This window comes from Rhipicephalus sanguineus, chromosome 3, assembly GCF_013339695.2.
Source record: "Rhipicephalus sanguineus isolate Rsan-2018 chromosome 3, BIME_Rsan_1.4, whole genome shotgun sequence".
Lineage (NCBI taxonomy): Eukaryota > Metazoa > Arthropoda > Arachnida > Ixodida > Ixodidae > Rhipicephalus > Rhipicephalus sanguineus.
The window spans coordinates 126103120-126129686 of record NC_051178.1 but is presented as its reverse complement, the minus strand read 5'-3'; the positions used below and the strand labels follow the sequence as shown (position 1 = coordinate 126129686).

General features: G+C 46.6%; 2 protein-coding genes across 2 annotated transcripts in view; both read left to right on the top strand.

The window, feature by feature from the left end:
* Positions 1–2339, top strand: part of LOC119387106 (retinal guanylyl cyclase 2) — a gene marked incomplete at its 5' end in the record, with an annotated part of 38408 nt that extends 36069 nt beyond the window's left edge. Inside the window, 1 exon segment of the mRNA XM_049413379.1 lies at positions 1639–2339. Within this exon segment, the coding sequence (XP_049269336.1) occupies positions 1639–1686 (48 nt within the window).
* On the top strand, positions 1916–25273 carry LOC119385819 (uncharacterized). Its single transcript, XM_049414121.1, has 4 exons — positions 1916–2305; positions 21665–22141; positions 23416–23664; positions 24474–25273. Exons 1-4 carry the CDS (start codon positions 1916–1918, stop codon positions 25245–25247), a joined length of 1890 nt encoding a protein of 629 aa, XP_049270078.1. The 3' UTR covers positions 25248–25273.
* The last annotated feature ends 1294 nt before the right edge of the window (positions 25274–26567 follow it).

Here is a 26567-nt window from a genome sequence, read left to right as displayed (position 1 = left end):
TTTGTCGTGAAGAAGTTGTGCGCGTATCATCGCGTTCGGTTCGTGGTTTAACTGTAATGACATTAGAATGACCGATCTCTCGTGTATTCAACGTGTCAATGCACAAATTTTAGTAAATCTGAAACGTGCGGCCCCATTTTTTGTCACGAGCTCGGATCTATCAAAGTATCTTCTGTTTTACCTTTTGATTTCTCTATCACCACATTGAAGAGACGCGCGTTTCAAACTTTGCGTTTGGTCAGGTTATCTTGAACTATATTTAAAAAATTGACGAAGCTTGCACTAAGCCGCGCAAGGCTTGACACAGTGAAACTGGACAATTCTGAAGGATAATCTGGTTGCTTCTATAGGTTGTTTCTAGGCCTTAGTTATAGGTGATGCAGGTAGTTTCGAGGTGGTTTCTAGGTCGTTGCTAGGCTTTAGCTAGGTGATGCTAGTTTGTTTCTACGTTTATTCTCAGTGCAGAGAGGTTCGAGTTGAACCACACGCAGTCACAGACACGACACGGATGTCCAAACTCCAGAGACAGAAATTCGCGCTAAAACCAAGCGTTCGCACCTCTCGTAGATCTACCGGAGTGTCGTCGTTGGCGTAGGGCCTTCCATCGCTTCGGGGTCTTCTCGCAGCCGTCGTTGGCTTTCCCGTTCCCTCGTGCTGTGCTAACTGTTGCCTTCTTCCTTTTTAGTGGACCAGTGGCGAGCCGTGGGATTTACCCAATTTCTGTGGCACATACCTGATAGGCCACACAGGGCAAGCCACACGAGATAGGCCGCACAAATTACGGGTGTCTTAAGCAGCTTCGCTATTGAAAGAGAACCATCGCGATCAAGCGCCTGGACGTTGTGCAAGAGGCCACATTAGGCCTCTTTCATAGCGCTCTTTTAAGGCGTTTGCCCATGAAACAAAAGCGCAGTACAAGGCCTTTTTCTTCCTTTTTTGAAGTCTCAAGGCTACGACTTCGCATCAGAACACAAGTTGGTCATACTTACCTATTTGTGTTCCTTTAACGCGTCCTTTCCTTTTCTTTCGTATAAAGAGTTTATGCCGAGAGTAAGAAACAGTGCATGTCTGTTCTTTTCGCACTTTGCTCTGACATGCTTAATCTCGCTGCCATTTCTCTTCCTCATTTCCTTTATTTCGTATTTTTTCATCTTCTTCTCATTGTTTCTTCTTATTACTATTCTTATCTTTATTTTTGCACAAGTATTCTGTTTCGGGTCTGTAATTGGCTTATTCTAAACAAGTAAATCTCTTCGTAAAATTCAACAGCGGCGGAAAGAGACAGACAGAATGGAGTCTAAGGGAGAATACAGGGCGAAGTACTTTCCTGCGTTCTGTGTTCTTTCTTAGTCTCCGTTCTAGTTGCGCTTTTGTCATAATGAACTTGTACCACCACGTTCGAATGGCGCTTATTTTAAGAGACAGGTAGGAGAGAGCGCAGGACAAAGGATAAAAATTAGCACTTGTCCTGCCTTCCCCATCCGTCCTTTGTGTCTAATTTGCGCAGTACATGTCCTTTTTTTCTTTTCTTTTCTTTTTTTTGCGCCACTCTACCCATCCATTTGCAACGCAAAAAGAAATATTCGAGGCCCCCTCTCTCTGATTTTCACACACTTCACTCCCTCATGTCACGTGCAGATTCAAGGACGAAGAGATATTCAAGGCACTGGGTCGCAAGAAAGCTGACGACATCCTCGACGCTCCGGCGTCACCACTGTCCCCGTATGGCAACAAGACGGCCGTCGGCGGCTACGGCGGCGACGGCTCCGCAGGAGCCGGCATCTCGGCTTCCTTACCCGACAGGGACGACGCTCGCGCGGCACGAACTTCCGTCGCGTCGGCGCAGGAGTTCGGTCTACCGGACAGTCTGAGCCCGTGCCTGAGTCCCGTCAGTCCTAGTCACTCGTGGCACGCCATGCCGGACTCCTGGAACTGCGAGTCGAGAAAGACCGCTACCGACTCCTCCGTAGGAGCTGCCACGTTGGCCGCAGCGGCGACCGGAGTCGGTGGCTTGGGGGCGGGTCTCAAGAAGAGTAACAAGGTGGCCGCCAAGGAGTCCGAGCCCGCGGTCCAGCCGTCGTGGCGAGAGAACGACGTCGCCGCCGTCGACGACCCTAGCGTGGTGCCTCCTGGAATTGGTGGCGGTGCCGTATGTGGTGGTGGTGTCGTCGGAGGCGGCAAAGACTCCTCCGAGGAGCGGTCTTCGTGGCCAGCCACGAGAAACTCGTCGCCTTCTCAGTCTTCGTGGCTCAGGCACAGCTGCAGCTCTTTGAGACAGCTGTCATCTCCCAGTGACACGGAACATGTGTGACAGTCCCTCCATGCGGCGTGTGTGCTCGCGACCAGTGGGTTTTACATGCGTGCGCGTGTGTGTGTCTGTGTATGTGTGAGTGAGTGTGCTAATCTTTCGGGGCTCAGAAGTTGTGGCATTCGTCGTATAGGACGTTCCCGCTTCCGCAAGCTTCCTGTAGTGTTCTGGACCTCGGATGTCTACTCAATTTTTTTTCGATGTCTGCAAGAAAACGAGATCGTCATCCAGCAAAGTGACGTAAAATTTTGTTTTACAGTATTGCACAATGTATCAGGAACATCACTGAAGCCATACACAGTGGTTCGCTTGCTTTGCTACAGAGATTTTGTGCAGCGTTTAAGAGTGGCTTGGAAGGACGCCGAGTGCATTAACGAACAAAGCTTTTAAAGCGCGGAGGCTACTGCTAAATGCAACACTTTCGATATCTTCTTCTGCCCTTCCCGTGGAAGCAGAGTGCGGTTGTGCGGACCTTTCGCACGCCCCAGCATTTAGCTAGAAAGAGAGTTTCTAACTCCGCGCAAGCACTGTAGCGAACAATTCTTTGCATTTATACAGTCCCTTTTGTTTAAAGTGCTCTCTAACGAAAGCTCTGTACTCCCTATACAACGCCATCGTTATTATCAAGTGTGGGATACGTGTATTTAAATCGTTCTGGCGCCAAGTTTCCTATATGTATCAACCTTTTTTTGGCTCATCTCTCTCATTCCTTCTCTTATTACATGAAGTGAGCGCAGTGGGACAAGGTGTTGCGAGGATTTATATGTTAAGTCGTCTTACGTGCGAACGACGCATTGGTAGAGATGAAACGAGAAGCCTATACAAGCATACAAAACCATGGCGTGGTTATAGAATCTAATGGCAACCAACACTTAATCTTTCCTTGCCACCATGCTTAGAATAGATAAGCGGATTCAGAAGGTTGTGGATTAGTCAGTACGTAGAATAAATAAAACAGCTGTGCATTTCATAAAGGGATTAAAGTATGAAAGCACAAACAAGTTATTTACAAGAAGTTATATTGTTCGCAAGAGATACTAACACACTATCTCGGTAGATTGAAATACAAGTGGTTTGTCATTGTTCTGCTTCCGAGGAGCTCCTTTTTAAAAAAGGAAAAATTGAATTGAATTGAGTTTATTTGCATGAATGTAAACAATGTTGCGAAAGACCAAGAAAAATAATGCAGCTTAAACTGCTTGGGAGTGACCTGGCTACCCTGCGTCAGCATTACGGTGGCTGCAGCGAGGAAAACAGATATTACGTAGACAATACATTGTTCATGGCTCTCACACAGACAAGAAGCATGCTTGCGCATGTCAGGTGTCGGAGTCTTACACAACCAAAGGATTTCTGTTAAGAATGAAATAATAATGAGGAAAGGTAGAAAAAATATAAATGGGACTAAATGTGTAAATTGGATGGTGCAATAATAAATGTCAACATCGTTCTTTCTTGTCTGCACAAGTATTAGTTATATCTGCGAATCCACAGCAAAACATTGGAAGCCACACAGCGTTGTCAGTATTTTCAAGTTTTGGCACCAAACTTTACACATGCAATTTTCATGCCGAGACAACTGTAATCATGTAACCTGACTGCCCAGTCTTCGACGATGCCCGCCAATACATCGAACAGCGAAGGCCCCAGGTCAGTTCCTTTATCCGCTGGTCAGATCAAAGCGCGAAACACGAACGCCGTGCGGTCGTCGTTACCAAGTGACCAGTTAGTGTGATCAGTCATTTAATGTCACGCAACGTGACTTTGAATGACTGATCAGCAAGTTTTGAAACTATCTTAAGCATTTATACTGATCTGTTGCGTTACTTACGGTCACCTAAGTGGTTACCTCAGTAACACTTAGGTCACCTAAGTGTTACCTTCGTCCGGATCCATATACATATAATACGTCCTAATTTCAATCGCTGTGTCCGTGCCTGTCATTTCGGTTATTCATGTTTTTTCGATTGTTTAGGCAGTATGTCTACGCTATATGTGTGCATTTGCGCTCTAAAATGTAAAGAAGGGACAATTTGACGTCTTTTGTGAAAGCACTGCTACAAATTATATGACCAACTGGCGTAACAACTTCGCAGGTCGTTTATTATTATTATTATTATTATTATTATTATTATTATTATTATTATTATTATTATTATTATTATTATTATTATTATTATTATTATTATTATTATTATTATTATTATTATACGTTCGCTTAAGCGAGCTTATTCGATTAAATACGCTCATAAGAGCTCAATTTTCTCTCGATAGTGGAATCCTAAATAACATGGTCTAGTTCCCGATCCTGGTGTGGTTGTGGTAAGTTTAGGTTTTTGATACGGCGCTTTTCGTATTTGAAAATTTTCTTATTACAGTCCATAAAGATCAAAGCCGAAACCACCAACACATTCCTGAACAAGCTGCACCTTGCACTTTCGCTGCAAACTTTCGACACTGCGAAAATACCAAGAGCCCTTGAGTTTTAAACACTCGCTTCCTGCAAGTTGTGTACGTCATACATGCAAGTTTCAAAATGAAATCACGCAGGCCTTTTTTTTATTTTTGCGCGCACTGTATCTCGGAGTTGCTCGTTTTCGGAGCCTATACAGAGACTTCTGGCACAATATTTCTATTACTGTGGTGCATAACCACCATTCAAGTGAGGCGGTTTTCGCGGCGTTGGAATCGCAGCCAACAATAGGTGCCGGGATGGAAGGACCGTTTCTGATATGAGCCAGTGCCTACACGCCTTAAGGAGGCTACACCCCCGCATTCTTTTATAAAAGGTATTGCTCGCTTATTTCTAGATACCAGTTAGTTTCAGCTACTCGTGAGGTTGTAGCAATTATTGCTGCTTTTTAAATATACTTTTGCGTCGTGGTAAGCGTGTTCGTGGCATCAGTTATTTCGTTACACAATCAGTCCTTCGCAACAGTTTTCTGCAGCAGCAGCCTACTCACAAACTTTGTTCGCTTAGAGTATCCTAGTCATTTTTTCATGAATGTTATGAGCTTTTGCAATGCGTCCACAACGCAGCCAGATCAATCCACATAGCCGTTTCACTGTCGGCCCATGTCGAGGCTGGCCGTCTAGAGCGTTTCAAAGTTCAAAGCGCAAAACGTGTGCCCTCATTCTTGTCACCTCGTTGTTGTTGATGTTGATGTTGTCGTTTTCCTAAATCTGCGTGTTATCCGCCTGTTCCCACTTGCGTGATCGTCCGGTGGTTATATCCAGCGTTGACGTGCGCATTCTAGTCTCCGGTTTTTCTTCAATCGTGTCGAACATTCTGATGCAATTGTCGCGGCACTTGATGTTGTTCTCAGTGATGTGTGTGATATTTATGGTTTTAACGACCGTTCGCATTTACTTCGGCTGTCGTGTCATTGAGTGTTTTCTAATCGCATTTTACGCCGGCGATCTTGCAGTTTCTGTTTTCTTGTCAAATGGCGAAGAGACGCTGTACATTCACGATAAACGTTGTCCGTTCAAAATATCTTTTGGTGGGTTGCACGCGTAAGTAAATTTGTTTCAAACGTAGGGACTACACCGTTTTAGTATGAAGCCGTGTGCCTGTTTAGAGCTTTGCGCTGTTCTGGAATTTTGTAGTTTTGTCCTCGTGACGTGAAAGAGCTTTATCTTCCTTCGCCATTATCCATGCATCCCTGTAAAATGGCTTATGCAGTGTAAACGGCGTCGGTTTACCTGTTTATAAACTGCCGCTTCGTTAACGCGCTTTTTTTAAGCTCGTCTTCAACATAAAAGTAAAGCCGCACTTGAGTACTGTGACTGCAGCACTTACAGTACAGCATGCGGCGTGTAAGTCCCGGATGTCGAGCACTTACCACTTGTGGACCAGGAACAACGGGCTAGGTGTATCAGCGAATAGCTTGGCAAGTAATTTGTGAAAACCTTCGTCGTGGCATATTTTTTATGTCGGGCTTTGAAAAGGAATTTGCCGATTCTCTTCTGTTTTAACGTCTCTCGGAATACTGTACCGAAATGTTTTCACCGCGCGTTTGCCTATTGTGACGATGTTGAACGTTACTTCAAAGGCTTCCGGCGCTCCCGCCGAAGCTTGCCCCTCTGATCTCTTTTATTTTTAATAAAGCAATGAAAAATGCGCTCCCTTGTCTGTGCTTGTTGTGAACGGCCCTCACCGTTCTAATTCAGTTAACATGTCCTGTGCGCGACGTTGCTTCACTGCAGATTATGCAAGTGAAGCCGTATAAGTTTGAAAAGTCTGACACGTAGTGGTACATGAGGCCGAGCTAACTTGTTTTCTGTCTCTATTATATTGTATCCAAAGTTTCTGCTTGAGCAACGCGGAGTCAATAGTACAGTAGGCACTAACACATTTACCGAGTCCGTTGAAATGTACACACTGGGCACTGCCCATGTAAAGTTACGGTGGCTTCAGCTTTCTACAAGGTTAAGCGAGGCCACTCAACAAGAACTGTTGGGGTTTTACGTCCCAATACCATGATATCATTATGAGACACGCTGTAGTGGAGGGCTTCACAAATTTCCACCACCTGGGGTTCTTTAACGGTTCTTTATGTATAAGCACACGGGCCTCCAGCCTTTTGCCTCCATCGAAATGCGGCCGCCGCGTCCTGGATTCGACCCCGCGATCCCGGGTCAGCAGTCAAGCACGGCCGCTCACATTGTCTCAGTGTACAACTACGACATTATCTGAGTAGCTACACGCGCGCGCCTGTGTCACGGCTTTCTTGGAGCTGATGAATGAGCTTACTTAGCACAGTAGCTACCCATACGAGCGTTCTAACGCAAAATAAGAATGTTACGCTCGCAAATTAATGGGATCAAGCGATGCTGTCAGTATGAAAAGCTTAAGCATTAGGTGCCTATTCCAGTTCACACTTATCGGCTCAGTTAGAAGCGGCGCAACTCCACTCCTACATTGTGGGCATCCACTGAGCCTATTGTAAGTTTAAATAGTGATTTTTTTACACTGACGAGTCACATGTGAAGCACAAAGAAAGACACCACTCACGCTTGTGCGGATTCCTTGCTCAAGTGCAACGTGAAGTACCGCGGCTGTTAGTTTCATTTTTTTTTCTTTGCGAACTAGCAAGGAGAAAGCTGGATACGGGAACATTACCTAACAGCAATGACAGCGCGAAGGGGACAAACAAACGTACCGCAAATATTTATTTTTTCATCATATGCATGCCTACTCTTGTCTGTGTGCTCTGTTTGTTGCACCATACAAACATGACGTCGTAGTCATAGGCGTGCGCACAGGGGGGGGGGGGGACAAAGTGTGCCCCATACATTGACTTAGTAGGAATGGGGGGGGGGGGGGCGCTGCGATTAACCTTCGCCCCTCGCCCTGATGGGGAACCCTTCGCCCGCCTATGGTCGTACTGAGGTGAATGTCGCGCATTTTATCGGTAAGACCGAGTTAATCGCCTTGAATATATACATATATTAAGGAACAAAAGAGCAGCATGACGACAATCAAAAACGAACATCGACACCACGAAAGCTTACAAAATAGAGGACGTTTTGGCTCCCATTTCAGCTCTTCGATTTTTTTAACTTTCGTGGTCGGTGTTCGTTTTTTATTGTTCTCGGGCCTTTCGCGAAAAGACTGGTTTCCGTCCGACTCTTGGCCTCAAGAGAGTGGCGTAATGTGTACATCATTCGCGGTGACAGAATGCACGATGGCGTGTTGCGTTTCTAGTCAGCCAGAAACACGTTGTTTTCTGCTGCATCTGAAAGAGCTCCTGAGCGATTTGCCTCGCAAGAGATCCAGCGCTTGAAAAGAACTCCACATGTTTGAGCCTTAGACCCAATAAAAAGAAGAGAATATAGGAGCGCGCAACTTGTTCGTTCATATAGATAGTATAAACTTTAAGTAGTTGCCCCGCTTTAGAGACTAAGTGATTAATTTAGCGGACATTAAACACAGTATTTAGATTCTTCCAATCCACTGCTCGTTAATGATGGTAAATTTCTAACTTTTTTTGCCTCTTTGACCCTATATACATGTATAAGTAAATCCTCTTCATATATATATATATCTCTCTGCTAGCAAGGTTATCACCGAATGTAGCGTTTTGCACTGCAGTACGAGCAATGGAGGAACGTAATCCTGTCGTAACAGATATATGGCTGCATAGGGGCACGTCACCAGCCTTCCAAAAACATAACTTTGCCCCAGCGCTGACCTAGATGTGCCCTAATCTCGCGTGCTGACGCATAGGGACAAATGTTGCATGCGTTTCTACGGTAACGCTGACACAACTAATGACGTTGTCTCTTACGGGGTCACAACGCCCAACTGCATGCCGCAGGGGAATCGCTTATGTTTACGTCGCCATAGCATATCTCTGCTTCCGCCTGTTATTTCGACTCGGCAATTCCTCAATGATACCGGTTAACTAAAGCATTTTGCTTTTAATCGAAAGGGAATAGCGTAAATGTCGGAATGTGCCTGCTCGTGTCATTACCTGAGGATCAACGCGGTGCTGTCTCAGTAACGGTCTTGTTATCCTCACATGACAGAAAATAAGACTTTTACGGAAAGTTAGGTGTGACTTCAACTAGTGCGATGTCAGCAGGTTGCGTGGCTGTTTTTGCCATAACGACATGCGATGTACCGAGCTAAATCGAGCAGCGTACAAGATACTGCATAAACGTGTTAATTTTTGTCATTAATAAGAGGTAACGAAACCTTGACTGAAGCACCCAATACCAGCGATTCGACTTCACTTCTTACACACTGCTTGCCTATTCTAGAATAAACGCGGCAGCTACGAGAACATAGGACACTGTTTTCAAGTCCACAAACAATGGTAATCAGTATGCAATGCATCCAGGTGACTATCGATACGCTTCTCCAATGAGTGTACAGGGCAGTAATAGAACACCGTGCCCACCGATCACTGGCCCATAAGGCGGTGAAAACACTTTCGAAAACGACTTGGTTTATATGCGAGGCATCTATCTATCTATCTATCTATCTATCTATCTATCTATCTATCTATCTATCTATCTATCTATCTATCTATCTATCTATCTATCTATCTATCTATCTATCTATCTATCTATCTATCTATCTATCTATCTATCTATCTATCTATCATAGCAGGACACACATGAGTGTATGACGAGCGCGATTCACAGGTTATTATCAACCCATGAACGGCAAGAATATACTGTTTACATTTTATAAGACACTCTGGGGGGTTGAACAAGAGAAAGACATAACGTTTGTTAGAGTTTGTGACTTTAATCGGAAATAAGCAGATCTGATCGGAGTACAGTTGGTAAATAAACGTATTACATCGACGATTTCCTAACACCACTCGTGGTTGTGGCGCGTCTCCAGCGTCAGTTGTGGTTGCAGTGGTGGTGGTTGCAAGCTTGCAGTGTTCGCTGTCACCGTATAATAATGTACTCCTATGACTCAGCAAGGCATAGCCTATTGCTGGTCGTCCCCGCATGAATGCGCCAACGAACGCTGCTTGCACTTCGTAAAAGTGACGTCTTTGTTGTAACGTGAGTGCCGACGTGACGTCGTACCTTAAGCTATCACTTATACGCCAGTGTAGTCGACGTGCCTGATAAGCCCCCGTTATGTACGCAACTACTGAACTTACACAAAGACGTCGATCCACCTCGTAAAACTTGGCTCAAATCTATTACCACAATGCGTGAGATCTGCCATATTTTTTTGCGAGTGCCTTTGACTTCATGGTGCTGTCTGTGGAGAAGCACGCGTTCGCCGTTTTCATCTGTCTTTTCCTTCTTTCAGTTCTCCTTTCCCCCACCGTAAGGTAGCCAACCACGTGCTTTGCTGGTTAGGAATTGAACTGAAACCAACTTTATTTGGTCCTGAGGAACACGTCGGGTTCGTGCTACCGGCTCAGTGCTACGTAAGGACCGGCAAGCCGAGCCTGCCAATCCCTGTCTTTATTTCTTTAGTCGTGCTCTCTCTCTCTCTCTCTCTCTCTTCTCAGTAGCTCGCACCAGTTCTGTGGCACTCTTCTTCCCGATAAGAAAACCAATCGGAGCGTCATCAACGTCACGTCATGAGTCAAGCTTCTGAAATACTTTTCCTCGTAGGCTATTGCTCATTATCAGGGAACGATCAGTTGAGGTTTCGAAACTTGTGAGCGGTCTAAACTTCACGCTTTCTTGCAAAAATCTTGCCAGGGACGCAGCTTGACGCTACTTTAAGAGGGCTACGGTAAATATGGCCAAATAAACTTCTTCGCGCCGCCCATGCGCTTTTTGAAAGAGATACGCAAAGTGATGCTGGTAAGTGTATTTAATGGGAGTAAGTGCAACGGGGCGTAACGCAACTTTCATTTCATCTTGTCTGATCTGAGCCGGGGAGAGTGTTGTTAATTATTTAAGTACTAACTAGCTTTTCTAATCACTATGTATCTATCTATATATATATATATATATATATATATATATATATATATATATATATATATATATATATATATATATATATATATATATATATATATATATATATATATATATATATATAGAGAGAGAGAGAGAGAGAGAGAGAGAGTTTCATTCATTCATTCATTCGTTCATATTTGAAAGTGCTTATGTACAGCTCTGGCCTCAGTAACGGTTCACTTTTGCTGTCAAAGAAGCAAAATACTAAAATATAAAACCCGAAGAAGCAGTGGTACAGGATGTATCAAAAAGTTTAAATTAGTCAAGCACAGTATTCAGACAAAGGGCAAGTACAAGAACTAAAAATCTCAAGATTGTGGCGCACGGTATGTTGGTCGGTTACAATACGTGTAGTAGCGCTGGAGGAACAGACTGGGCCTGGATACTTACACAATGAGTTGAATTCACATGTGAAATGCTAGGATTACTAAGTTAGGGCGATGGTCGCAGAAAGTTATGGCCTACATTAAACGATTCAAGTTGGAGTCTGTTACGTACTTGCGATATCGCTACGCGAATAGCGACGCTACACTAAGTTGATGTGTTCGTGACTGCAGTAGCACACAACTTTCGAGACAATACGACTTTATGATGTCCGAACTTCGACGCATTATTTTGCAGCGCTATATGGGTACATTCAACGTCGTAGCTTGTCCAAATTTATACTGCGACAGCCACCACGCTTCCTCCGCGAGAGCGCGCTTCTGCAGAGAAGAGTGACGGGTACTTTCGGCGGCGCTATGTATATACCGTGCTAGGTAAACACCACGTGACCCCACTCGATTTGCAAACCAGCCCTCATGTTCGCTCTGCTCTGCCCCGTGTGTTCTTTTCTTCTTTTCTTTTTCTTTGCCGATCGCCTCACAGCTTGAGCCGCGGCCCAGCAACATGTGCTGGCCAGCAGGACAGCGTAGATTGATGCGTTCATATCGCCGAGTGACCGCGCTGCTTCGGAAAGCCAATAAGGAAGCGATGCTGGCTGGGCACGCCAGAAGCTTTCAGCGGCGTCTTCGGCTCGGGGTAGACGCGGCTTCGCGTCGCAACTACCACCGCCGCCGCTCGACCAAACGGACCACACGACGCGGTGAAATTCAGGAAGCACACCAACGTTCCTGACGCAGATCACATCCAGTGACTTGTGGTAGGTTGCGCACGTTTCGCATGTACAGTACTCACGCATTGAAATGCGACATCGTTTTAGTATAACGACTGCTATGAGCACTTACGCGCTATAACCGCGCCATGTCGCTGCAAATCTGGCTGCTATGGATAACGTTGGCTCTGATGAAAGTGTTAGAGTCGGAACTACGCCGATATGACACGAACTGTATAAGCTGGAAACGAATATAATAATACAATTGCTGGGATATTACGTCTCAAAACCATATGATTATGAGAGACGCCGTATGTAGGGGGCTGCGGATATTTCAACCACCTAGGTTTCTTTAACGCGCACCTAAATCTAAGCATAACGGCCTGCTGAAAACGAAAGTACGAGCATTACTTAGATCTATATATGTTCGCGTTTCAATCTGCGAGTCTGTAAATCAAAGAGTGCAAGTGTACTAGACCACAAAAATTATTCATTGTGAAGCAGCAGTTTTTGATTGATCACTGAAACAGCAGTTGAATAAGGTGAAAATACTTTTTTTTTATAGATAACCTTATAAATAAAAGTGCGCTTAAGCTGCAGCTTAATCGAGATTTGTCGCTGATTTACAATGTAATTGTGTAAGGCCCCTGTTCTCGTAAAAACACTATACCCTCGAAATGTTCGTATAAAGACAAGAGAGAGAGAGAGAGAGAGAGAAACTTTATTTGCGTATAACGCGGAGCAAAGCAAATGGTCGGGCCCCTATTCCAGGGCTCCGCTGGCCCTTGCCATCTTCTCTGCCCGTTGGATCAGACAAAGCTGATCATCAAAGGCCGAGCTGGACAGCAGTGCCTCCCATTTTTTCCTCTGTGTTATTCATGTTGTGGTGTTCTTCGTTGTGAAGTGTACACTCCCACAAATTCCAGGCAGTTCTCAACTCTGACCATTGCGGGAGGTCGATAGTCATGGAGGAGCAAATACCATGTAAAAGTTCTGTGTACTCAGCTTAATATGTTACCCACGCATTTTGCTTACAAAGTTTTCTGTTTGGGATAGAAGCCTCTTGTTTGTCGCTTAAAATGTATGCCTTTCACGAAGAGCCGTGGGCCTGAACATTCAAATATTTACCATTCAAGTTAAAATATCCCTCGAGAGCTTTTAGAGAAACATAGAAATGTTCAAAAGTTACAGCCAGTCGCGGCCAAGGCTCATTAGCCTTGACTTTCTGACTAATGCAACGCAAGAAGGGGTATCCGTTCGTCAGGCTAAGGACAGTCTTAACATAGCTGATCAATGATTTTGGTGCCTACGTAGACTGCACACTCGGCACTGCAAGTCATTCCGGCGAAGGCAGCGTATATTGGCCGCGAGATCGACCTATAGGTGGCAGCACCGTCGCCGCGTTAGTGTGGATAGGCGGTCGGGGCCGCGTATACAAATGCACACAGCGGCGCTTCGTTGTGAGTGATTTGCGCCGATTATCGGCAAATAAAACGTGTTGACTGCAGCTTACTGGTAATATATACGCTCTTCATTGTTGAATTCGTGCACGAAGATTATCCAACGTTACTATTACTAGTGAGAGAAGCGGAATCTGCCGATGAAAGGGATGCTCGCCCTGGATGACAGTCTGCGCTTACGCACTGTGTGACGTTTTTTGGCTGTTTTCTGTGTACGTGTTTAGCTTGTGTTCTGTGTAGTACGCACTGTTGTAGCACGACTGAACTATTTGAGTATTTACTTGTTCATTTGTATACCAGCCAATATTCCTGTGCACTGAGTTCAACAGCACTGTTCGCGCGAATACGCGACGCATTTTTTTATTGTTCAGTTCTCCATGAAATGTAGGACAGTTGATAAGTTTAGTCAGGCAGGGCCGTACCCAGGAATTTTTTTCGGGGGGGGGTTTGCGTGTAGAACGGCTGCCATTTTTTAAGATTTATACTGGCTTATTTTTGTGAATAAATCAAGTACATCGCTTACTTGTAATAATTCGATGGTACTTTTCAATTATTTGTACCCAAATAAAGAAATTGGTATGTCAACCTCAAATTCTGGTTAAAGCAAGAAATAAGTTTGGACAATAGCACCACCAAAGCCGGGGACACCGCGACCAACGGCTCCTGATGAAGTAACACAATGTAACCACGGTACAAAAACGGTATGTATGTGTTACAAGCTGCCACTCTAGCGTCGCCAGCGCGAAGTCGGCGACGGGAATGGCAGCAGGTTAGGTCGTTCCGTACGTAAGCAGAGACAGTGAAGAGATCAGAGACGTGTGTGGGGAAAAACAAAACTCTAGTGATATTGCAGCACGAGGAATCTAGTACAACACTTAATACCAACTAACAAAATACATATAAAATCAATAAATCAGCTTACAAGAGAGAAGTATTACAAACTACACAAAACTAACCAACAATAAAACTACAGATGAGAAAGTCCGAAGGTATAAGCAGGTGAAGGGATACCTGTGATGACCGCCAGCTTCGAGTCCACGACGATCGGATGCAAGAAGTCAGAGAGAGTTCTGGCACAACTGCGATGTCGGCGGTGTTGCAGCGCTGGTGTTTCCGGTAGGCTAGTGCTTGAAGCCGATCTCGGGCAGGTTGAACTTACTCGAGATTCAAGTACCGATGCCTACGTTACAGACGTTAATTTCGCGTCACAACTAGACGAATGGCTAAGTTTAGGTGGCCAGCCGATACGGAGCCACAACCACTTAAGGGATACTTCTTGATCTCCTTCTACACCATGTTCAGCAACTACACCATGGTCAGCAACTAGACTGCTTAGCAAGGCGAAATCCTGCGCTTAAATCGACCTCCGTGTCCCCTCATTCTCGTCCTGGGGGAAAAGAGACCTCTACATGGGTCCAATCATGCACGTTTCATTGTTAGAAACTCCACCCTAAAAATATATTGACCGCGTCCCTTTTTAATTAGGAGAGGGTCCTCAACTGAGCGAGAGTGACAACCTGTTGGGGTTCTCTCATACGGCTTGTCCACAAGCAGTTTTGCCCGTGGGAATGGTCAGTTTCCTTGGTTTCAGCCGGTGCGTCTTGCAGTCTACAGCTGGTTCGGGGTGCATCGCGGCCTTTGACGACCCTGCCGACGCCGCCGTAGGTACAAAGGATCAAACATCGGCGACTAACGTTTGAAGAAGAACACCCATTCAGTACTTCCCTGCACTAAAGACCAGTCTTTTCATGAGCGAACGGTTCCACCGGTCAGCGGGGGGAGTGCGGCGCCCGTTAATTTGCCGTTACGCCGGGTCGCAAAAATGGCAGTCCGTGACAGTATGTATGCAAGCAAACAAACAAGTCGCCCGACATTCCGATCTTCTTGTTACCGTTCGCACATTCTGCTTGCTGGATAGTTTCCTCGTAATTGCGAAAGAATAGAAGGGTTGAAGCTTGGGCTAGCTGGGTTTAGCTTTTAATCGACTCTTGAAACATAGAGGGAAGTTTAAACGAGGAAGTTTTTCCTTCTCGGCAACTTGCAAAATTCTGTGAGGACTTGTTCTGGGGTCACTTGAAGTTCTCGATGGATGCTGAGCAGTGCTAGTCCGGTCATCTGTCGTTGTTCATATGATTTCGAAGGTAGCTCTTCAGCCTTCTCAGTGTGGAAAAAGTCCGTTCCGGGGTCGACGTCGACACGGGTAAAGTCGCCAGGATAGAAAGTAGGCTGTGGATGTTCGGAAAAAAGTCGCGGTTGCACATCTCTAAGGGCCTGTAAAGCACAAGCTGGGCGATTCTTTTCTTCGATCTGGCAGCATTTGTTCACCCACAGTGTGAACTCTGCTTCGATGACATTAGCGGAAGGAATGTCGCCAAGGGTAAAACTGCACTGCATCATCAATATCAGAAAGGCTAGCCGATGCGCAGAATTTCGGCAGCAGCATATTAAGGCCAACCACGACCTTCTTATGGGCATCGAACCGGTCTCTTAATTGATTTTCGAAGTCAGCCAGCAAAGGCAAATACACATTCCTCCGGTAGTACTCTTCGGGAGTAGCAGAAGGTACGTTGCTTCTTTGCATCTGCCTTCCAGTGATGCGTGGTAGGGCCATCTCAACATTTGTGATCTTCAGCAAAGAGAGCGACTTCAGAAAAATCTTATTAAATTCCGTTTCCGCACTAGCCCTTTTTGTGGAAAGAACGTCTATAACCCCTTAAGTGCTTTATTTTTTTGAAAATTTCCCAACCAAAAGTGCCTATTTTTTTTATTGCTGATTTCGAATCTGATTGTACTAAAAATAGCTAGTCGATGTTAAAAAAATATTTGTACCACATACTTAGTCAAATCAAAACATGGAATAACGCAAGGGGGCCTGTTGCAGCTCCTGCACCAAAAGCGAGTTTCCTTTCTCAATTTTTTCCCGTTTTCTCCTCGCTTCCGAGAGCAAACGAAGCACATTTGAAGAAACTGCTGAATATATTCCATAAGGTCATCTAGCAATGACAAGTTGAAAGTCTTGCCTGGAATGACCAAGAATGGAAAGCGAGGAGGCTTCACAAGAGGATTGTCCGCATCAAGCAGGATCCACTGGCGAGCACTCGCAATGTTCACTTCCGAGCTGTTTTCATCATCACCGGAGGAGATGCTCAATTCGCCGCCTTCGCTGTCTTCACTTCCGGACACAAGATAAACATCTGTATCCGAATGATCATCACTCGAAGAAGATGATAAAAACGAAAAGCCTCTTTTCGTGTTGACGAGCCAGTTATGCATAGGTGCCCGCCACCGCAAGCCATCTTTTCATACAAAAACCGCGCTCTTTCCGCAGGAGAAAAATAAATTGCCAAGTAAATGCTGCCATCTGGTGGATTACATGCAATCTAAGCTGTAGAAGAGCGCCTCTTGCCCTGAACGCTAGAGGGGAGTACCTATACCGCTAGGACGAGCTCTGCTCGTCCAAAGCAGTTTGGGGACAGTTTGGGCAGGACGAGCTCTGCTCGTCCAAAGCAGTTAAGGGGATAACATTCTTTACGTGATCGCACGCTTGAGCCAAGTCACAGTCAATTTTTTGAAGAAACTTGCAAAGTGGCAGTGTCAAAGAGAAGAGGTCGCTACAGATCTGAAGCGAAACGACAAACTCGGGCTTCGTAATGGCATTGATCAGTTGAGAAGCTTTTGATGAAGTATCAGATGACGCGGCCTCTTCTTCCAAATATTCGAGGAATTGTACAATAGGCACGTACAGTTCAAGGAAACGCTGAAGTGCATCGTGACTCTCTACCCACCTTGTTTGGCAAAAGGAGAGAACTGATTTTCTTTTTTCTTGTGTTAAATCTTCTACTTTGTCTCGCAGTTGGTTCGTCCTCTGTGGCGAAGCTCTCACAAACGTACAGGTTGAGGATACAGTTCCCAAACAGTTGCGGATGCTGGGGAGTTTGCATGCGTGAAGCAGAGCAAGGTTCAACGAGTGGGGCGCTACAATGCACGTACAACGCTTTGGGCGCTGTTTGACGAAATGAAGGCTTGAACACCGTTAAGGTGGCCGCTCATTGATGCCCGCGCCGTCGTATCCTTGCCCGCAAAGTAGGTTCAGGTCAAAGCCATGACCTCTAAGGCTGTTCAGGATTGTGCTCGCCAGCGCCTTGCCAGTGAGATCGTACACGGGAACGAAATCTACAAAATCTTCTTTAAGTATGGGCACTCCCGACGTGTCGTGTCCAACGTACCTTACACATAGGGAAATGTGGGCGGTGCGAGATATATCAGTGGCCTCGTCAGCTAGAACTGAAAAACACGAACCTGAGTTGACGTTTTCAACTATCTTTCTTTGTATGATTTTACCACAGAGGGTGATCAACTCATTTTGAATTTTTGGGCTCGTGTACAGCGCATTCGCCGGAGATGTTTCCATGTGAGCTCTCAAGGCGGCATCTCCACATTTTGCTCTCATCCTAAGCAGTGCGCGGAAATTTCCATCATTTTTCAATGGCAGCACTTCAGACATATTTATCGGACCAGAGTCGTCTGTGCCGCGAAGCGGTACTTCTTGCCTGCCACAGAAAAGGATTGTTTCTATTATTGGCAGCAAGTTCTTGCGGTTTTCTTCCGCCTGCTTTTTAAGACCGTGGTCAAGTTGTGTTAAGATGTCATGCTGTGAGCGGGACCGGACTGCTAAAAAGTTCTCCGATAGCGTTGTTGACATGGCGTGATAACTGCTGGATGCGTGGCTCTTAAAGGCGTCCATGGCTTTCTTGTAATTGGTGAACTCCTAGTTACAAAACAGCCCAAGCGCTGGTGCTCCCCTTTTCCTGCACACTCGCTTGCGAAGACTACGCAATATTTGCATAATGCTCCTTGAAGCTTCTCTGAATAAACAAGCCATGGGTAACGATTACCCAGTGAGGTTGGAACTTCAGATTCCTTTTCCCTGTGGCTGGATAATCATAGTTAGCCGGAGGGGTCCACGGATTGAGCAGCAGCTTCTCCGTCGTCTCTGGATCATTTACATTATTGCTTTTCGAGACAAACAGTCCCAAGTCCAAAATATTCGCACTCGTCGCACAGAGGGGAGGCGAACCAGAATGTGTAGGTGCCATGCCACTCACCTTCCTTGGGCATTGCCCAGTGGTAAAGGCGTCACTTTGCCCAGCGTTGACTGTAGAACAAAGGTCACTTGGAGTTGCACTGCGGCCACCATCATTTTCCGGCGGCGCATGGGTGTCCTGCTTGTGTTCGTTCTCAGGTGATTCACATAAACCGGTGCATTCTCCTGAGTCGCTACAGAAGTTCCGACGCGCTTGGCTTTCCACCAGTGCTGAGGAGGGCGAAGTTTTATCCTTCGAAGGAGGCGGTTCTTCTCCGTCCGCTTCATCGGTTCGAACTTTCTTGAAGTAAGACGCAAGACTCCTTTGCTTCGTTGTTACAGAGTGTCTTTTCATTTTGCTGCCGCAATCCTGTGCACGCACACAGAAGTGGCCAGTGGCTCCAAAAAGACGTTTGCGACTGCTTCGACTGCCTGGCGTGAACGGCGGGCGATGTTTTCTTCCTCTCTTATCCACTTTACAGTGGCTAGAATGTAGAAGTGTGATGAACGCGCCGGCTCCCGCGTGGCGCATGTGTTTTCTGAACGCCGCTACAGCTGGTGTGCATGCAGGACCATTATTGTACTCCCGCTGCAGCAAACTGGATTAACGCTACTTAAAGACCTTTTCACAGAAGACTCCATGGGCACTCCATACTCCCCTTAATATACGTGAACCCCCCAAGAATGCACTGCCGAGACATTTGCACTCCCGTGGTACAGTCCAGAAAGCAGGTGTTGCTCCGTTCCTGTGAAAAAAGTCACCTTTTCACAGACGGCTCCCTGGGCGCCTGCATAATTCTCTCTGGGCTGCGCTAATTAAATAGCCGTGACCCCCCAAAAATGCACTTTGTAGGCTGTGACGTCAGCCTCTGTACTCCCGCGCGCAGCCCAGCTTGGCGGCGTTTTTTCTCTCCTGTGAAAGTTGACCGCTGGTGCCGGATTGTGTGCCGGCTGTATCCTCGCTTTGTGTGCTTTGTAGGGAGGCGCATATACCTGTGTGTACAGAAGAGGTAGATTTCCTTGCGTGTGGTTAAGGTTGTTCGAAGTTGCTCGGATATGCCAGTCTTTCAGTAGATGTCATCTTCGATGATTCGTTTCGGTGGCGAAGACTACAGTTTGAGAAAAGTTTACCCTGCAGCCTGCGTCCTCGGAATGAAGTTTTTCCGCTTAGGGGTTTCGTTCCCTGGCAAATTTGCGCACGTCGTGTTGGTGTTGCCGTTGCTGTCGAACTGTTTACTTTCACAGAAGGAGACGCGCTTTTCGTAGAAACCCAAAGCCGACACGTGCGGTCCGCACAGACGGATAACTTCTCCAGCGGCAATGCACAAGGAAAGCATCTGGAATCAATAAAGGAGCTGCTACGGGGTGAAAGACGAAAAAGAAAAGACTCGAAGGAACGCGAGGGCGAAGTGCAAAGCTGTACAAATAGGGCAGGTGCGCGTGCGGGGGAGGGAGCGCTGAGGTGTTCTGGTAGGTTTGAAGAAAGGAAGAAGAGGGAAGCAATGCCAGGAAAGTTGCAGTGTAACTTTGGCAGCTGGGGGTCGCTGTGAAGGCGTTAAAATATTTTAGTATCACCCGAAAAGTTAAAGCATCAAAAAAATTTCGGGGGGGGGTCAGAACCCCCTCAACCCCCCCCCCCCCTAGTTACGGGCCTGTAGTCAGGAAAGCTACGTGGTTGACAGCGCTTTAGCGCCACGGAGGCGTTCAACGCGTACGCACTTGTTCTTGCTCAAGTAACAGAATAAAAAGGTAAGAGTTTAAGACAGAGCTTTCATCCATTGATTACGTGCACGACAGTGATGCAACGAAGGTTCGGTTATATTATAGAATAAGTGTTTGTTTGTTTTTTCAAACTAATAATGTCCGCTGCCTTCCATCAATGCATAACAACTCCACACAAACGCTTAAGATAATGTAAAAAAAAAGGATGAGGTTTTGCGTGAAATTATACGACATAAATGTAAGGCACGCCGTCAGAATTACGAACATCTGGGTTCGTCAAAGCGCACTTAAATCCAAGCGCACGGGTGGTTCTGCATAAATTTCGCCCCAAGTTAAAATTGCGCGCGGCAACTTCGTTTTGTCACTGCCGTGTCATTCCATTGTCTGTTTTTTTTAGGGGACAGTTTGAGTACCGAAGTGTCAGACTTCACTTGATAGAAATATTTCGCTGTAGTGGGACCACGACCGTACAATAAAAGGACATCTCAAGCACAACTAAAGCTCAACGCATAATCGATTAACTACAGCGCCGCAGTTATACACCTAACAACAACGCGAAAGTGCATGACCTAGAGCCTCATTTTTGTTTACCACCGAGTCGGTAAAACGCTGCGTTCACACATTATTTAATGCTCGTCATGTTTTGGACTATGCCAAGCGCACTTTACGATGGGCTTGAACCAGAAAGCGGCCACAACACTGAAATTATTCTGGCGAACGAAGGGTACGACACCAGTACACAGATCTTTCGAAAGTCGCGCTCACTGATCTTATTACAATACGTATGCAACCTAGCAAGCCCATTTGCTTCTGTACACCATGTTAGGTATACGTGCAAGCAGTTAAACTCGCGCTAACATTACAGAACAAACCGCCCTTTGAGAACGTTCATGACGTACGCGCACATGCAAACACGACGTGGCTATAGCAGACGACGCAGGGAGAAATCCACACCAGGCGCGCTTCAGCCAGTAGCCGTCAGGCGGCGACTCTGCTCGATCTCGCGGCTAATAGCACGTGAGTGTAAAGGTACAAACAGTGCTTATGTATATACTAACAGGGTTCTGGAATTCGTATACCTCACCGTTTTATCGGCGCACAAGGATGTGATGGCGCTCTAATGTTTTATTAAGAATAACTGGCCTGTGTAATGTCATTTTACCGCCACATAACACCGATGAGGTCATCGCCTTTTGTAAAGAAATGTTTCAAAAGCCGCATGGGGGAGGGGGGGGGGGAGGGCCCGGCCCCCCCCCCCCCCTCCCCCAATGTGAAGTAGGTGTGTTTTGGTGAAGTAGATGTGTTTACCAAAAATAAATAATGAATATATGTGTTTTTCTCAAATAGTCATGGTTTTCAGCAAGTACCCCTCCCCCCCCCCCCCCCCCCCCCCCCCCGCCCCCGAAAGAAATTCCTAGCTACGGGCCTGGCTTAAGCAGGCGGTCAAAACAAGTTGACGTATCTTACACTAACAAAACAGGCTCAAAATTCGGTTCAACTTTAACAACCTCAATTATTGTGCATGTTTCTTTTCTTCTGCTTAGGTTGGTCTTCGCGAACGCAAACCACACTCCACCACTCCCGTAGAAGCGCTATCTCGAAGGCACCGAAATGATGTTCCGGACTTCAAAAACACGGACGAGCCCCCTGGTGGCACCCGAGTCCATGCTCAACGGACGACCCAAGGTGATACGCCTGTCCAAGTCTGCCTTCCGCAAACACCGCTTGGCGGACGAGATGCTGCGGCCGCCTTCGCTGCCGCCACCGTCGGCCCCGGCCTCTCGTGGCTGGCCAGGTTCCGAAGTCGCTGGTTGCCTAACATCAACAAGAACGTGCTCCTACCGGCGCTCATCTCGTTGCGCAGCGTCGGCCTGCGAATCATCGACAGCAACGACCACGTGGTGCTGTCGGCCTGCTCCACGCTGTGGGCCATCATTTCTGTCGCCTTCCAGAGCGTCAACGTCTGCATGACCGTCATGGGAGTCGTGTCCAACAATTTTCACGGCTACCTCCTCGATCAGGTCTCGTTTGCTCGCTTCTTATCCATCGCATTGAGCTTTGCTGTCATTGATCGCTGAGTGGTACTTCTTCCTTTGTCTGCGAGTGTGCTAGAAGCATAGGCGTGCGCACGAGGGGAACATGAGAGGCGCCCCCCCCCCCCCTAATCAACTATAGAGAGGCGTCATTTCGGCCCCATACGTTCACTCAGTCGGACCTTTCACGTAGTTTTTTTATGCTCAGGGTTGTGGCTACGCATGGATTTTGTTCTTTTTTTGTTTTGTTTTTTACGATAACGGTGACGAGGGACTCTTGATGTTGCATTCAAAGAACTGTTTAATTCCCACCTTTACCCCGCAAAGCCGCGGACCAATGGCAGGCCTTTATGAAAAGAAGGTCATCACTTATAAAAGGGACGCTATCCTCAGAGGCTCGAGCAAGTGGACACGTGTCACGTGATGCTGTTTCCAGTGCAAAAGCAGGTAATCGACGTGTTCGCTACGCAAGATCCAAACACGCTTACAACTACCAGCACGCCTGTCTCTAGCGCGATAACGCGCCCTTAGAAATATATGTCAGCCGCTTGTAGTCGTGATATCTGACTCGAGACAACCTGTATTGAGCGGTATGGGCGCTGCCAGTCGCATTTCCTGTTTATCGCTCTACAATTCGCTTTCACAAGTGCGCGTTGGCCTAAACCAATGTCGGCGCTATGCGTGTCCTATTGCTTCGCACAGCCAGAAAAAACGTTAGCAGGCTTGTAGTGCGTCTGCGCCGCCTATTTGCACAGATTTCCCTTAGACGACAGCACTGTAGCACATTTGCTGAAATTCAAATGATTAAGGCCTGGTGTTAGCCGCGGATGGCACAGAAAGCCTTTCGTGGGAGCACTTTTCGAGCAACGCAGCTCTGGTGACCATCTGCAGTCCTTATGCGAGTTCTTATATACCGTGTGCGTACCGTGCTAACTTTTTCTCGTTTTCTCTCTTCCTCTGTCGGTTCCCTATTCATCTTACACCCAGCGTAGGGTAGCAAACCGTATGCTCGTTCAGCTGACCTCCCTGCCTCTTCTTCCTTTCCATCTCTTCTTCCTCGAGTTCGTAGAACAGTCCATCCGGTCAGCAGTCAGTAGTACCTGTATTTCAAGCTTTGCTCAGTCTAAAGGAACTTGCCTTGATCAAGCAACGTCAGGTAGACAGCCGCAAAAGCAATATGCAATTTACAAACGCAATCAGGCTGCTTAAGTGAGGCGTAATTACATACTTGACAGAAGTGGCATATATTTTTCTCGCGACAGGTCTCGCTGGTATTGGCTACGCTGTGCTCGATCATCTGCTCGGTGCTGCTGGCGTTCAGCCCGGGACGGCTGAATGCGCTCATCGAAAAGGTGGAGGACACGCTGTTCGAGCTGCACTGCCCACGCGACCTGCGCCAGTACTGGATGCCCATCAGTCTGCTCACCGTGGTCGGCTGGCTGTACATGGCGCTCAGATTCGTCGCCGTCACCTGGGTGCTCGACAACCAGCCGCCAAGAGACGTCTTTAAGGTAAACGACGCTCCTGCTCGGCGTCGTGTGGCGCAGCTTGTGATCCCAATCAGGGAGGCTACTTCTCTCGAACTCGAGTACTAAGAGAACGAAAACTCTGCGTATGCAGGACCATGTGCAGGAGACCAAAAACCGGATTGCCAGTTCGTCTAGATAATTCAATGGCTGTTTTCCCATGCTGTTCTAGTACTTCGTCAGAAGTCAGAGAGGCAGTCGACTACGTTGTCAATAGGGTTGTTAAATTCTCAGAGATTAACAATTAGAACGGAATAGAACGAGAGAAATAAAACGCCTCAATAATCTTATACCGGCCTAAGATACCTTGCACGCATCTAACGCATCGTACTCATTTTGCGACGAAATTGCGGCAGATGACAAACGGTCATCTCGATCCAGAGTGCAGAAAATTTCGACCTGACTTAACTAGTTCGGTTGAATCGGAGAAGTTGGATGATCACTTTGATAAAAGAGAGAGGCTCTGGAATACACAGTGAACCAAGTTTACGCATGTTTGCCATTCTTCAACACACGTCAGCTGAGTTGTGTTGGAACTAAGGCTCGCCGTTATGTACTCAGGTTAACCTGGACATTTTTCACCTCGACACATTGACGTAATGTATTCTGCGTTCAGCTCAATAACACAGCTCCACATAATCTGAGTATGGAAAATTTTTATGAATGGGAACGGTACCTAGCAGACAAATGAAAATCAATGCTTCTTCATCGCCATTTGTTATTCAAGTGCTCTTCCAGGACCGCGTAATTGTTTTTAAGGCAAGCATGTATTCGATCCGATACCCGTTGCACAGGGTGTGTTCTTCACGGAGGCGAGCCGCAACTATTCTGAGAACACGCTGCTGTTCCTGGTGGCGCTCATCTGGTACCTGAACACCCTGTTCGTCTACGGAACCCTCGTGTTCGTCCCAATTCTGTTCATCTCCTTCTGCATGATCCTGGCGCGCGCTTTCCGAGTGCACAACGCCGTCATCCGTGACGTGCACCGGTCGGGCCGCTCGGTTGAAGCCGACACCCTGGCTCAGATCCGCATCTTCTACGAGCGCATCTGCACTCTGGTCACCGACCTGAACGAGATCTTCGGTCCGGTCATCTTCTCCTGGTACATCATGATCGTCCTCAGCGTCTGTATCGACATGACCCAACTGTTCAGTGACACAAACCTGTTGAAGAACACCAAAGAAGACGAAGGCTTTCTCTTCAGCCTGCGTGGCATCTACTCGCTCCTCTCCTTCCTGGGGACGTGCCTCGCAGCGTCGCGGGTGTCAGAGGAGGCGCTCGCGCCGCTGCCGCACCTGCACGAGCTAACTCTGCGCAGCTGGCGCCTCGACATGAACACCAAGATGGAGGCGCATTTCTTTCTCAGCCGCCTTTCGTCGTCGCCGGTATCGATGACAGGCTGGAACTTCTTCACTATCAACCGCGGCTTCATACTGAGCGTATGCGCCGCGCTCACCACGTACGTGGTGATTATCATCCAGATGAACCCAAAGGCCATGAAGACCATCAATAAGTTGGTCACCACGGCGCTCAACAACACCGGCAACGGCACCGCATCTAGTGAATAGAGTAGGTCGGCTGTACTTGCTCCTTACTTACCGTGTCCATGTACTGGCTTTTATCGTGTCAAATTGTCAGAGACAGGGGAGTTAAGGGTGACAATTTTAGGATAACCTGTTAAAAAATACTTCGTATAAAAGGTATATCACAATGTACCTGCGTTGTAAACACTGCTTTCTACTTATATTCTGGTTGAAATGCATTACTTCGCATTTGTTCACCTATCACCTAAGAGCTGTTCGTAATAATAATACCACTGTAGTTTCGGTTGAACACAACTACTGTGTAAGTATCGCTAGTGGTGTGGAAGCTCATTCCCCGTGGCCTAATAATCTAGCCAGTATAGCGTCAAACTATTTTGTTGCAGAAAGCCTAAGAGCTAAAGAGATAATGCAAGTTCTCCTTTCAGCCCACTCTTTCAGTTAGCTTTTTGATGTTGATTGATCATATTACAATATGAGACGTAACCTTTAGCCCATGGTTCTTGCGTGCTATTTAGGCGGACAACACTTTCGTCAAACGCACGGGATCTCAATATCCACCGTTTGTGAAGTCAGCTATTGTGAAATGCCAGCATGGACCTCAGGTGCAGGCTGATCCGTGCTGCCTTCAGTAAAAAATATACATATCAGGAGGATGTCAACGGTCGGAAACCGAGAACTTTCACTTTGGCTGTCGAACTCAACCTGCGGATGCGGAAATTTTGTTGTCGGATGAGTTCCTTGCAATCATTTAAACGTGTCATATACCTCTTTGAATATACATACCCATACTTTCACGTAATCATCTTGTTTATGTAAACTTTCAAGAATAAGCGCTTGCGTATTGATTTCTCAAGACCACGTTTCCACTATCCATCTACATTGCTACAGATGGAGTGCCGATAATAGCAAGGCGAAGCATGTATGAGCTATTTCTTGCGAATAACAAGTCACGTTACTGGGTCGTTAAAAGAACCACCGAATTTGTAACTGAAAGAATAGTTTCCTACACAGTATTGCAATTTCATCCTAATGAAAAAATTTGAACCCTCCGAGATTAATGTAAATGTAGACAGTGTTCCCCGGCTGGGCTGATCTTTTACCAGCAAATACACGACATTGTTCTGTTTTAGCCTGAGTAACAAGCAAAGGTGGTTTGTTACCCTAGAAAAAAACAAACGTCGTTGTGCATTTGTTGGTACGTTGTTTTTTTAACATGTTGTGTCTTGTTGTGTCCATTTTTCGGGATTTCCATTCGCGATCCGTCGCAATGCCTCTCGTTCAGGATTCTTGCTCGGCTCGCACGAGCATTTGCAACCCCGAAAGCGGACCGAAGAAACTTACTTA